At 36.1% G+C, this 12,647-nt stretch overlaps 1 protein-coding gene across 6 annotated transcripts in view; it reads left to right on the forward strand.

Moving 5' to 3' along the window:
* IFT80 (intraflagellar transport 80) overlaps positions 1-12,647 on the forward strand; it is a 55,399-nt gene that overhangs the window by 3,697 nt on the left and 39,055 nt on the right. For 5 of the 6 annotated variants that reach the window (XM_075098577.1, XM_075098576.1, XM_075098575.1 and 2 more), the window contains 2 exons: positions 8,667-8,777; positions 11,075-11,143. In XM_075098577.1, coding sequence (XP_074954678.1) covers positions 8,667-8,777; positions 11,075-11,143 — 180 coding nt within the window. Of the gene's footprint in view, positions 1-4,422; positions 4,478-8,666; positions 8,778-11,074; positions 11,144-12,647 lie in introns of those variants that run through there. The other variant, XM_075098578.1, reaches the window with a different exon arrangement.

Below are 12,647 nucleotides of genomic sequence, written 5' to 3' on the forward strand. Positions count from 1 at the left end.
TGAAATTGCTTAACGCTGATGTTTAATGTCAATGTAGTCCATTTCTTGGACATGTTGCAAGAGCATGTTTTGTATCTGGCTTCTGTGGAGTCTTGAATATCCCTCTGAAGCATCTAGTGCTGGCTGTTGTCAGAGGTGTAAGACTAGTGCACTGTCCACTGTACTGGCAGATGTATATGTACATATGTATATCCAGTATGCTGCTGTTCGTCCAGCATACTAATGCACTAATACTAGACTATGTGATCCAACGTAGTAGCAACTGTATGCCAGCGTATGGATTCTGTTTTGTGGAAGGGAGGTGGGAGCAAGAAGGTTTGATGGTTGCTTGGGTTTTTTTTTCTTCCCCTCCGAAGGCTAGGAATTGATTTTGCCTGGCTTACACACAGTCAAATTTTGCTTCCTGCATGAAGGCTGATATACGCATATCCCCAGTTCAGTGAAAAAATCTTAGGTAACTAGCTTCATTATTATTTTACATTTATTGTGAAGCAGTCCATACAGTTCAGGTCAGACTTTGTCTCCTTTCTTCTCAGTACTGTAATGGGGATTATGTTCCATGCCATCAGGAATTTTCTGTGCATGTTTCCCCTTCCTTTTCTTCCCTCTTCCCTTTTCTTTAAAGAACAACATTTGGGCTCTTGTCTTCTTGATCTAATTCTTTCTTTGAACAAAATACAAAAACAATGGTAAAAATAATTTTTTTTAACACTTCCCCCCCATCCTCCCCCTCAGCCCGCCCTGTGTTTCTGTTACAAAGAACCCACCGTTTGGAAACCCTGTAGTTCTGATGAGAGTGTTTCTTCCTGAACCTACCAGTTTTAAAAAGGGGTTGATCCTTTATGAAATCTGCTGTTTCACATTAACCTTGTTATTAAAATTGTGTTGGGATGAAAGCTCTGCTGAGAAACAAGTCCTTAATGTAGACTGGGACTGTGCACTGTGACAACCAGCTGGCAAGAGCCTGCTGATTGGGTTGGTGTGTTAGTTTGTGAATGATTTCTGATGCTTTCATGCATTACATCCAAGAATTTGGCGTACAGGTGACTTGGAAGAGCTGTCTACAGCTTTCTGAGGAGGGGAAGTGAGAGGGAGGTGCTCATGTCTTCTCCCTGGGATCCAGGGACAGGGTGCCTGGGAATGGTTCAAAGCTGCATCAGGGGAGGCTCGGACTGGACGTGAGGAAGCATTTCTTTACCTAGAGAGTGGTCAAATACTGGAACAGGCTTCCTGGAGAGGTGGTTGATGCCCCAAGCCTGTCAGCATTTAAGAGGCGTTTGGACAATGCCCTTAATACCATGCTTTGACTTTTGGTTAGCCCTGAATTGGTCAGGTAGTTGGACTAGATGGTCAGTAAGTCCCTTCCAACTGAAATTATTCTATTCTATTCTATTCTATTCCTTCTTTGCAGAAGTTGGATAGTCCTTACACAGATCCTAGCTTTTTATACCTTTGTGTTTTACTCGGTTGATAATGCTGTTGAAGGTTCCAGAGTAAGTGAATTAAATTATCCTGCTGGTAGTAGTAATTATGTGCCACAAAGAAGCAGATTGCATCAGCATACTAAATTTAGTTTGTATTCTTTTGTCAGTGGTCAAAGATCTTGGTGGTAAAGCTGCATTTCTACACAGATGATAGTGATGGGAGTTTCTCAGCACTGAACAGAAAGCAGTATGCTGCTCTAAATCTCTGCCAACTTTTTCAGGCAGAACAGATCATGGTCAATTGTTGTAGAGAGTTTCCATCAGGATAATAATGGCCATCTGCCCACGACCCTGTTGATAGCTTTCACAGGGATCTACTGATAGTTTTAATGGGACTGATGGAGAATTTCCAGCTAACTTCTGCCCATGTTTTGGCCAGAATTTTGAACTTGTGGGTCTAGTGTGTTTTCTTTGGTGAGGGGAACTTACTGTAGGCTTTTGGCTAGCTTCACAGTGAGCTTGATTTGGAACAGAAGGTTTGTAACTGGGCATTAGCAGTCTGGAGCTGATGCGTCCAGCATGGCTTTCTGTATGGATGGAGAGAGGTAATACGTATTTGAAGAAAGTAGAGGAAGTTCATTCCTTGCATGAAATTTTGGAGATTGCTCTGACTTTTGGCAATAGTTGCACTTAAAAATTAGGAGGGCTGAGAGTTCAATTCACAGAGCGGAGGCCAAGATTTCTTCAAGGTATTCACTACTTCCACAGGAATAAATGTGCTGAACTTAAGGAACAAAAGCAGGACATCTTTGGGCTCGCTGTTGCTTCTTAGATATGCACGGGGAGGGAAGATGAGGAACGGAATACAACCAAGTAGAGCTGTGATTTTTGCAATGCTTGGTGCTGGACTTTACTATGAATTTTAGGTAGCTGGGTTTAATGAGGTATTGCTTGTAGAGCTCTTAAGGTGGAAATGTAAGCTTTTGTGAAAGATGAAAGGAAGACTAATTTGTGTCAATTAGTATTTGCATGCATTATAGCATTATGCTTGGGGGGCGGGGATTGCCTAAATGAAGATGTTCTTCATACATCAGATTAATATTAACTGAGCTGATTTCTGTGGGATTTGTATTCTTTTCTGTTCCATGCTAAACATGGGATAGAGGGACTTCAGTAGGTCAGCTGGGGCTCTTAATTTCTTGCTTTTTTCTTTTTTTTTCTTTTTCAGTTTTCACATTTGTATTTCTCCTGTTTCTTAAAGTTCTAAATTGTATGTGGAGTGAGCAGAACAACTGTAGTAAGACAGATGTCCTGTTAATTTATTAAGGCGGTTTTCCAGTGTTATTAAACTAGTGTGCTAATATTTCATGTTCTACTTGTATAACACTTTGACAGTTGACTGAAGAAATATGTAAGGGCTGCTACTACCTTCCTGAAAAAGGTGACTTTTAAAACTCTGCTATGCAATTTTTCTTTCTCATTTTTCTGTTTTTTACATCCCTAAGATATGTAAGGAAAAATAAGTCATATTCATAGATGTGTTTAGAGAGGTTGAAAGTTGATTTTTTTGTTTGTTTCAGAAGTTAAAAAATTAGCATGTTGCAGGAGTTGTACATTCGGAAATACTTTAGTCTATATGTGAACCTGATGCAAATTTAGGTAAGATACCAGTTCTTAAGTGTAATGTCTGAATGAATGCTTGCCCTTCTCCTGGAAGTGGATTAACTGAAACTACAACAAAGAGCTACAGTTTAGGAATAAATATTAATGAATAACACCATGGATAGGTAGGCTCCAGAAGCTTTTCCAGGATGCATTAGGAACTTTGCAAGGCTATCAATTCACTACTAGAAGTTGGATTAATTTAAGTGACATAAGTCAATGGCAGAGGTTTGAAGTGAGGGGTTCTTGCAGCTTAGCAGATGATTTTTCTTGCTGCTCAAGATTTTAGTTGTGCGTGACTGACAAATTCTAAACCAGTCCCTTAATGTTGATCTTCATTTCCCTCGATAAGACTTCTGTGTTCATTTGCTTATAACTTTTACCAAACTTTTTTGTCTAACCTAAAGTTATCATCCTAGGAGTCTAGCTAATGTTGAAGTACTTTATAAAGATTTCAGCTACAAGACGTAGTGAGAGGAAGGTCAGGAAAAATGCTGTCTCCTCCATAACAGTAATAAAAAAATTAAAGATTACTGAATGAGGGAAGAAAAATCTGTGAAACATGTAAATGATCATGTAGTTATATCTCTGTTAGAGTTCATATCCACTTGAGTGTCTATCAATTCTATCATTCTCCAGCTTTTGGAAATCAGCTTAATTAACTTTCACTTTCTTTTAGTGCAGCTGCTTCTTGCTTGCATGCAGCATAAACTGTTTTGGCTATCTTTGCCAGATTTATTGCAGTGGGGGTTTGGGGTTTTGGTTTTTTTTTTTCTTTTTACAAATGTGTAGGCCCTTCAAATTGTCCAGTTCTCAGAACATCCCTAGGGCTTCTCATCTTAATGGTGCTCTAGCTGGGATAGGTATTGTCTGATCCAAGTCTGCAATCTACTAACTTCCCCCCACCCCATTTCCCAAGATGACACATCCTTTAGTTCTTCAAGCCAGTCTAGTAACTGGTCATTAGATAATTTTGTATTGTTCAGTGAGTCGAGTTTGTATTCAGCCCTTGCATTCCTTGTGGACATCTGGGGCCTTTATTGCTATTCCTGTTGTTAATTTGAATGCTACTATTTTGCTAGCATAGCACAGTGCAAAGTAGAACTGAGCTTTGCTGGATGGATTGCTATTAAAACTAAATGCTTTATGGTTGTTACAGAGCAGTAGATACTCTGGTAGGAAGATAACGTGATATTGTGGAAGGAATATAGGATGTAATTTCTGTTCAAGTGAACTGAGTAAATCCCAATTTATTTATGTTTGTAGAGTGATAAATGTAAACAAAACTGGATGAAGAGATGACCTAGAAACTTCTTTTTTTTTCCTTGAAGTTCTGTTCCCTAAGAAAATGAGACTTCCATGACTGGTGTTGCAGGGGGACCGGCTGGCAGGTAATCAGTACCCACCTTTCTTGGTGGATTTTATGGAAAGGGACAGCTCTGTGATGGAAAAATGCCGAATTGGTGAACGCCCTCACTGAGGGGGTTCATGCAACGTGGGCTACAGACAGTCCATGGAGGGAGGATTTGTTCTTAGGCAGCAGGGAGTCTAGCAACACAAGCTTATTTGGTTTGCTGTTACTTACAGAAGGAGTTATTTTTGCCATAATTAGTTCACAGATCACAAAACCTGAGATCTTCAGGATTTGTCTTGCACAAGCATCTTCTTTCTTTTAGGGATTTTTTTTTTTTTTACCTAGTTGACTGTTGCTAGGACTAAGGGATAAGCCCTTAACATTGATTGGTAAACTCATCCTGAGCATACAATTTCTGGAAAACCGTTCATGACATTTATTTGCCAAGAAATAATACTTTTTTCTTCTTTTTTTTTTTTTCCCCCTGCAGTGAAATAAAAAATACAAAACAGCACTAACCTAATTTGTGAAAGAATAAGTTGAAATAAAAACTTAATGTAGATTTCCAAGTTTTTATCTCCTAGTGTAACTTAGCACTTGCAATAGAGAGAACTTATCTTGTAAAGATTTTTTTTGCATATGCAGATGAATTATTGCATTGTAAAAGTTCATGAACAAATTTTGTTGCTTAATTGCTGTTTTCTAAAAACCTTACATTTATAATTCTGTTTAACTATTACTTAGCGTGCCTTACGTGTCAAGGCTGCAGTTTTCCTGCAGCAGCTAATTCATCTCTATGATAAGGATTCCTGGAAATCTGCTGAATCCAATGAAATGGAGTATAATGTCTTTACAGGGTTGCATTAATTTCTGGTTGAACTCCAGATGTTTGTGAAATTAGAGCAAATGTAAATTTAATCCTCTAGGGTTTTCTTCTGAGTTCCATCTCTCATGGGATATTGTTCTTTTATTTCCTATTTACATTGATCTTGTTGCTTTCTACAAAAATAAAGAATATGTTCAGCTTTAAACTGCTTGTTAAGCACAAATAAGTGAATATTTTTTCAACTTTTTATGTTATTGATAGTTTTACATTAGGTCAGCATTTAAGAGTCTATGAAAAATAATGAACAAAACATACATGTTTTACATTCTGTATTTGAATAGGCTGCTAATCTCCCACTTGAAATTCCTCCAAAACTGGAGAGTCACTTTAAAATTAAGGACAGCTTCTGGCTTTAGCATTTAATAAAAATAAAGGAACAGTATTTTACAAATCTGAGATGTAAAGTAAGATTAAGTTGAATCACTTCTATCTACTCCAAGCATACAGCTAAAATTTTCCCTTTCTTAATTGTGTATAAGGCAGTAAGTTTTAATCTAATAGCCTCTACTACCTCAATGTTAAGTTGAAGAACAGAAGGCAGAGAAATCCATTGCAATGTTGCTTTCAGAGCACCTCTGTGTGTGAATGCAGTGAAAAAAGCAGTGTCAAATGAGTTACATCATTTGACTGTCATCAGTTGTAAATTTACATGTTGGAAAAGTAAAGAAGTTGCAGAAGTAAAGATGATATCCATGAAAACTTGATTTGGCCCTGGTCTGCATAAGGATTGTGATACAGTTTTTAACTGCATTTTTTCCAGATGATTTCTGTCTTAATGCCTAAGGTAGACCTGCTTTTATATGAAACTGTATTCTTTCTTGCTAGACTATGATTTGCTAGGTTTCACTATTTGAAAGATGCCTTGTGAAAGAAATAAGAGCTTGTGGAGTGGGAAAGGATGCAAAAGATTGGTAAACGAGTTTAACATTTCCCTGTATGACAGGATTTTATCCTGTACTCTGTGACATGGCCCATTGTTTTCCTGATAATGTGACCTAACCAAAATATTCAGTTGCTTGCCAACTGTCTGGATTTTCATTTTAATTTGTTTTTTCTCTCACGTGTTGAGGGGTTTTCTTACAGAAGTATTGAGATCTCGTGGATTCTACCTGGGTCAGTGGAAGCTATTGTTTCAATATATAAAATGCCATAGAATGCTTTGTATCCTTGAAAAAGTAATTCTGAATGTTTCAGATTGGGTACTGAAAGTTGATGGATGCCTTTGAGTTAGGTGTCTGTGTATGTTAGCTCCCGATTTGCAACGCTCTTCTTTTTCTTTTTCTTTGCTTTTTTTTTTTTTATTTTCCCCCAAGGGAAATTAGTGAAATATGTTCATAATGGCTGTGAAGAGCTCAGCCACTTCATGATGAATATTGTAGGTGATGGCATGAGAATATTTGTAGTCCTATGATCAGAATAGGTTTAAAAAAGGTCTTGGCTATGGGCTGAACAAGTACACCATGCATCGAAAAGGTGGGGGATCAGAAAATAAAACTTTTTTTTAATGTATTATTTTAAAATGAGAAAAGGTAATTCTGACAATTTAAGCATAGCAAATTGCATTTAGCTATAGAATTCCTGTGAATCCAGTTATTGCTTGTACACAGGAAGTGAGAATCTCACACCTGAGAGATGTTATATAAATGATGCATTAATTATATAAAATATATTTTATAATTTTAAAATAACATAATGCATTAAGTGTAGAATGCCAGTACTGAAAATGTTAGGAAACTAAAAAATAAATGAGGAAGAAGTGGCCTTAGTACTAATATCAGTTCTCTGAATTCAGAAAAAAAATGGGATTAACTAGCTGTTCAGAGGACTCCGGTAGATATGAATAGAAGTGATAAAGAAAAGCGAAACTACATAGTTCAGTGTATCATATTTTAAATGGTCTGTTCAAATAATATGCTTTGTACAAACCATTCTTCTTCAGTGTTAAAAATCTTCTGCTTGGAAGTCTTGCGCTGGCAGAGATTTGGCTGGATGGTCGTGCCTTTTTGTTTATGTACTTAAAAGTAAAATGAAGACAAAGTGTGATTGTATTAATTTGAACAATACTATGGAGAACCCTGATGTATGTTTCATGGTTATTTACTGACAGATCTACCAGAATGCTTTTTATTTTTTGTCTGGCTTTGTTTTCAAGGGTTTTGCTGGGTGGGTTTTTCAGGTTTTGTTTGTTTTGTTCTGTTCTTTTAAATTGAAGTGCAAAATAAAACATGGGAAACCAGAACACAATAAAAGTTGTTTCAAAGTTCTGGCAGTGCAGGGCACTTACATTTTGCCATCTTGGCTACTGTGATTTGAATGTGTATGTCGTGCAGTGGTATCGTGTATTTTTACCTTCTATGCAGTTCATAGTTAACTGTTACCACCTGCATATACATATTGGTCTTGATAATGTGGTCCTTTACTGAAATAGTCAGGTATTTAATTTCCAGTTCTGACTCATGAGGTATGGCCTGTTCCACAATTCATATTCCTAGGCAGGATGTTATTAATGGAAAAATTATCCCATCTTAAGTGATGGAGCATTTCCACACACTTGGTGTAGGGTATCTGTGTCCTGCTTATCTCAAAGGGTTCTGGTCACTCTGGAAGTTGCTTGTAGTGGCTCACTGTCTGGCAGGTTAGATAAAATAATTTTGAAAGAGTTTTGGTTTTAAAGCAGTTAATCTGAATCACTGAACTATTCTGAGCCATGCATTTGCTCTGCCACATGTTTCCAAGTCGTCCTTTGTCTGCTCTTTGGTCCAGTTTAAATTTGATCTTCCTGGATTTAAGCAACATCCCTCATTTGGAAAGAAAGACTTCCTCATGCTTCTGTTGAAATCATTAATAGCTTTGTTTTTGGCTTCTGTTAATTTCCATAACAGCTCCATAATGCAAGCAGTAATACTTCCTCAGAGCAACAAACTCACTGATGGTCAGATTGTTCTAGCTTTTCCCTTATCCTTTTGGTGTTGAGTGATTTTTCAGATCCTAAAAAAGAAAACACAAGTACTCTCCTGGGCTGCAGCGTATATACCTCTGTTTGTTAGCTTTCAGACAATGAAATAACATCAGGCAGTTGTGTCCCCAGAGAAACATGCAAACTTTAGAGGGACATAAGGAAAATGAGTAGGCAAAACAAAGATTATACATACCAAAAGGGAAAAAAAATACAACATTGTAACTGGTTTACAAGTAGTTTTTCCTCAATAACTCATTTGTTTGGGCTAATCATAGTTGTGAACAACATAATTTTGTCTTTTGTGTTATCTTATTAACACCAGTCATAAGTACCCGATTCACAAAATTAGATACACGATTTGTATCTTGAACTTTTGTTTAGGGAAGTTCCACTTGATTTCAAAGTCAGGAAGAGTAGAGAAAAGCGTAGAAGCACACTGTGGAGCTGTACTTGCAGGAAGGTGGAATTATGAAGGAACAGCGCTGGTTACAGGTAAGCGTTGCTAAAGTAATGAAGCGTTTTGGAAACTAAAATAATAGAAGAGCTCTTTCAAAATAAAGCCTTTTGTTTTTTTAATATATAAAGTTGACATACCATGAAGAAATGGAAAGGAACAAAAATATAGTATTAATATTTGTGAAAAGGAAGTGCTTCCAATAATATGTGTAGAATGTAGATACTTTTTTCTATGGGATAAATACAATTGAATGTTTTGGAAAAATAATTTAATCCTTGACATATGTTTAAAAGATGCAATCCCGGATTTCATGGTATATTTTGTAGCTCCATTGAATTTTAATTAAGAAAACTGAGTCTATTAGGTGTTGACCAACTGGTCTAGCTTGAAATTTTTGTGAGAAGGGGCAAAATGGAAACAAAATCAACAATATAAATGAAGTTAGCTATAGTTAAAAAAACGAAAAGTAACTTAGTGTGTTCATTATCACTGGGGTTGTTACACCTTGTTTAATAGAAGTTAATTTTGACCTATTTGATTAATGCCATTTTAGAAGAATGTTGTCTATTTTAATTAATAGAAGATTTGGTAAAAATATTTTTTTTAGTGATCCTGTTTATTAAAAGTTATCCTATTTACTTGAAAGTAAATACTTTTAATATCAGAGTGCTTAGATGTTTCTGTGGATGTTCTGTACTTAAGAAAGGAGAATGTTTGATTTCCCCCCCACCCCAACTGTTACAAAAAAGGTTGCTAAGTGGGTACGTTTATATCCCTGCATGTGACATTTGGGGATTTTTGGCCAGCAAAGTTTACTGAGGCCTCGTGAGCATCCTGAATGTTCTGTGCTTCTCTTTCTTAATTATTAGGAGTGGTGTAGATCCAGCTGCAGTCTAACTCTCTTCCCTGTCGAGGCTGGAGAGTGATATCCCAGTGTCTGCATCTCTACATGTCTTTTTGTCCTAAATCATTCAGTAATTAGTTGCTTTTGGCATTTTTGTCAAAAACGTCTATCTCAATGTTTAGGGGAAGCTAATTACATTTCCTGTGATAGACTTCTTTATGGGATTTCTGTTGGTGTCAGAATTTTCTGCAGCCTTCTGTTGATCTAGCACAGCTGATTTCTTTGGACAAATTCCAACTCAGTCCAGAAGTACTGAAGATAATTTTGGATCTGCTTGTTTCCAGACTCAGTCTGACTCTGAAATGCTGCTTCAAGGAACTCTGTCTGGCATGTTCCTCTGAAGTCCCAGAGGGATAGAAATATTGTTCTTTTTAAAGACAGAGTTGCCTCAGGAACTGCTCCAAAGAAAAAGTCAAAATTGCCTTTTCAATTTTTTTTTTCTTGAAAGACTGTATGACACTTATGGGGAGTATGGGAAGTCATCACCATATCCAAGCAGTGTACTCTGGGAAGATCAACTACTTTTATACCACAACTGTACTTTGAGGAAGAGTGAATCATAAATAATACTGTAGGTTAAAATATTCTTTATTGCCCTATTTTAATAGTATCAAATGTGCACAAGTAAGATTTTATTTAAAAAAATTTTGTTATACTTTTTAAACACTTAAAAGCTACATTGGCCAGATATAAAAACCTGAAATCTGGTAAGTAAATTACTCTCAAATGGAAGAATGGCATTCAGCATTTAGGTGCACCTTTTTCCTCATTAAATTGAATCTGGGAGGCCTAAATGAAAGGCCCAGAGCTGTATGTTTTAAATATGATAGCACACTAGGAAATCTGTGTTCTTAATGCATGCATAACTACGCTGTATAGTGTATAAGACCTTAATCTTTAATAAGTAAACTAAGTTTCTTGGTAACACACAGTTATGTTAAAATTTAAGCCTTCCAAATGGAGCCTTCAGTTATCTTCAGTTTCACCGTTTATCAACTGTGAAGCCTCCAGTTTAATACATAAAATCTGCTCCTACTCTCTTCGGACTCCTCAGAGACTCATTTAATCAGCCTCTGGGCCATTGAACTGTAAATAGATGAAAAGTACTAGCAATGCTGAATAGAAAGTACAGAACTTGGGATACTTAAATAGTGATGGACTTTCTCTTCCCAGGAGCAGCTTCAGATAAGAAGACTATAGCGATTTTCAGGAGAGGAAGAGACTGTTGATAATAGCAGAACAAGGGTCTTGAATATTCTTTTCCTTAATATAGTATCTATTTGCATGTTAGGAAGACTACATAAACAAGTTACCTGTAAGAAGAACTGGACTTGTATTTATCTAGAAAACACTAGACTTAAAATAAGTGCCATGTTTGTTAGACTTAAATGCAGTAATAAGTCGATGATTTCTGTGGTAACTTTGCAGTTGGTGAAGATGGCCAAGTGAAAATCTGGTCTAAAAGTGGAATGCTGAGGTCCACTTTAGCTCAGCAAGGTAAGTTAATTTTCTTAAAGTTCCATTAGAACTTTTTAATTTGTGGTATTATGAAATATATTTAAATAGCAGACCCAAAATCTGGCAGTAATGGTTTGTTTAAGGATCTTAAGGACTAGATAAACTGAACTAAAATTAAGTGTAAATCATAGTTGAATACAGGGGGAACTGGATTTTTAATAAGATTATGATCTTAAAAAATAAAAATCTTCAATTTAACAGGACCGTTGCAATGGTTTTAGACAATAGTTTCCATTCCACCCTAAGGATTCTGGAGAGGCTAAAAAATCAAAAATTAAAAAATCCAGCTTTTAACACCAAGTCACAGACTCTTATGGTGAAACTGAAAAACAAAAATCTCTAACAGCATTGCAAGAATTCTTGAAAGATGCAAAGTATGTGTAGGTTAGTTCCTTTGAACTTGAAAACTCTTAACAGCCTGTGGTTCATCTATCTATTTAACCCAGTAACTAATTTAGTATACGCAAACAGTCCTACTGAAGTGAAATGATCCCTGTGCTTAAGTTCTCTGTAGAACTGGGGCCATGGAGACCTAATCTTGATCTTGGTTTTGTGACTACAGTTTTATGCATACTAGAGCATTCCAGTTATTTAAGTCAATTTAAAATCACATTATTCTAAAGTGCAACAGTACAAGCTGCAAATACATATTTATACAAATGATGTTTGATATTTTTTAAATACTATTTTTGTAATAGTACAAAAATGTTAGAAATTATTATTTCAGTGAAGATACTGAGCTAGATTTTGTTTTTCAGGCTTCATACATTGAGATCATGTGACCTTTTGACATTCTTTAAGAAACCACATGCACCTGGGTTTGGGTTAAATGTCAGACCTTTATCTCTTTCTAAAACAAATTATCTAAATTCTTTCAACCTGTTGAAGGCATTTTAACCACAGGAGTGAATGCAAAATGTATTTCAATTCGGTTAAGGAAGTTCATATTCAGATGTAATGTTTTTTCATGCTTACAATGTAAAAAGATAAGCCAACTGAACTATAAATTTTGAAAAAAAAAAAAAGTTGAAGTACACACACTTCACTATTTCTCAGTTGATATGTTTCAAGCTTTTTTATGTTTAACTGTGCTTATCTGAGGTTTGATGAGGCTTACAGAGTTAGAGAGATGTTCTAGTTTGAAATATGCAAGCTGAATTGTCATTGATTTCTTAGAGTTTCTGGTACAGTATAAAAGTACAGTTGACTCCCGATGGAGTAATTGTCGTTTTATATTTGTGTTTTAAGATAAGATGCTGTGAAGCTCAGAAGCCCTTTTAAACTTTAAATGTACAGGATCAGATTCCCACAGGCATACGTGGGATCATGATAGGATTCTGCAGAAATTGTTACATTGTTTAAGAAAGGTATATCATGTTTGAGCTAGTTTTTTTTACTTCCTTTATCATCTCCATGAGAAATGAAAGGATTACCATTGCTAGCATTCTTTCTACTCATTCCGCTCTTTGTATTAGAAATAAAT

The sequence above is a fragment of the Phalacrocorax aristotelis genome, chromosome 7 (genome assembly GCF_949628215.1).
Source record: "Phalacrocorax aristotelis chromosome 7, bGulAri2.1, whole genome shotgun sequence".
In the NCBI taxonomy this organism is placed as follows: domain Eukaryota; kingdom Metazoa; phylum Chordata; class Aves; order Suliformes; family Phalacrocoracidae; genus Phalacrocorax; species Phalacrocorax aristotelis.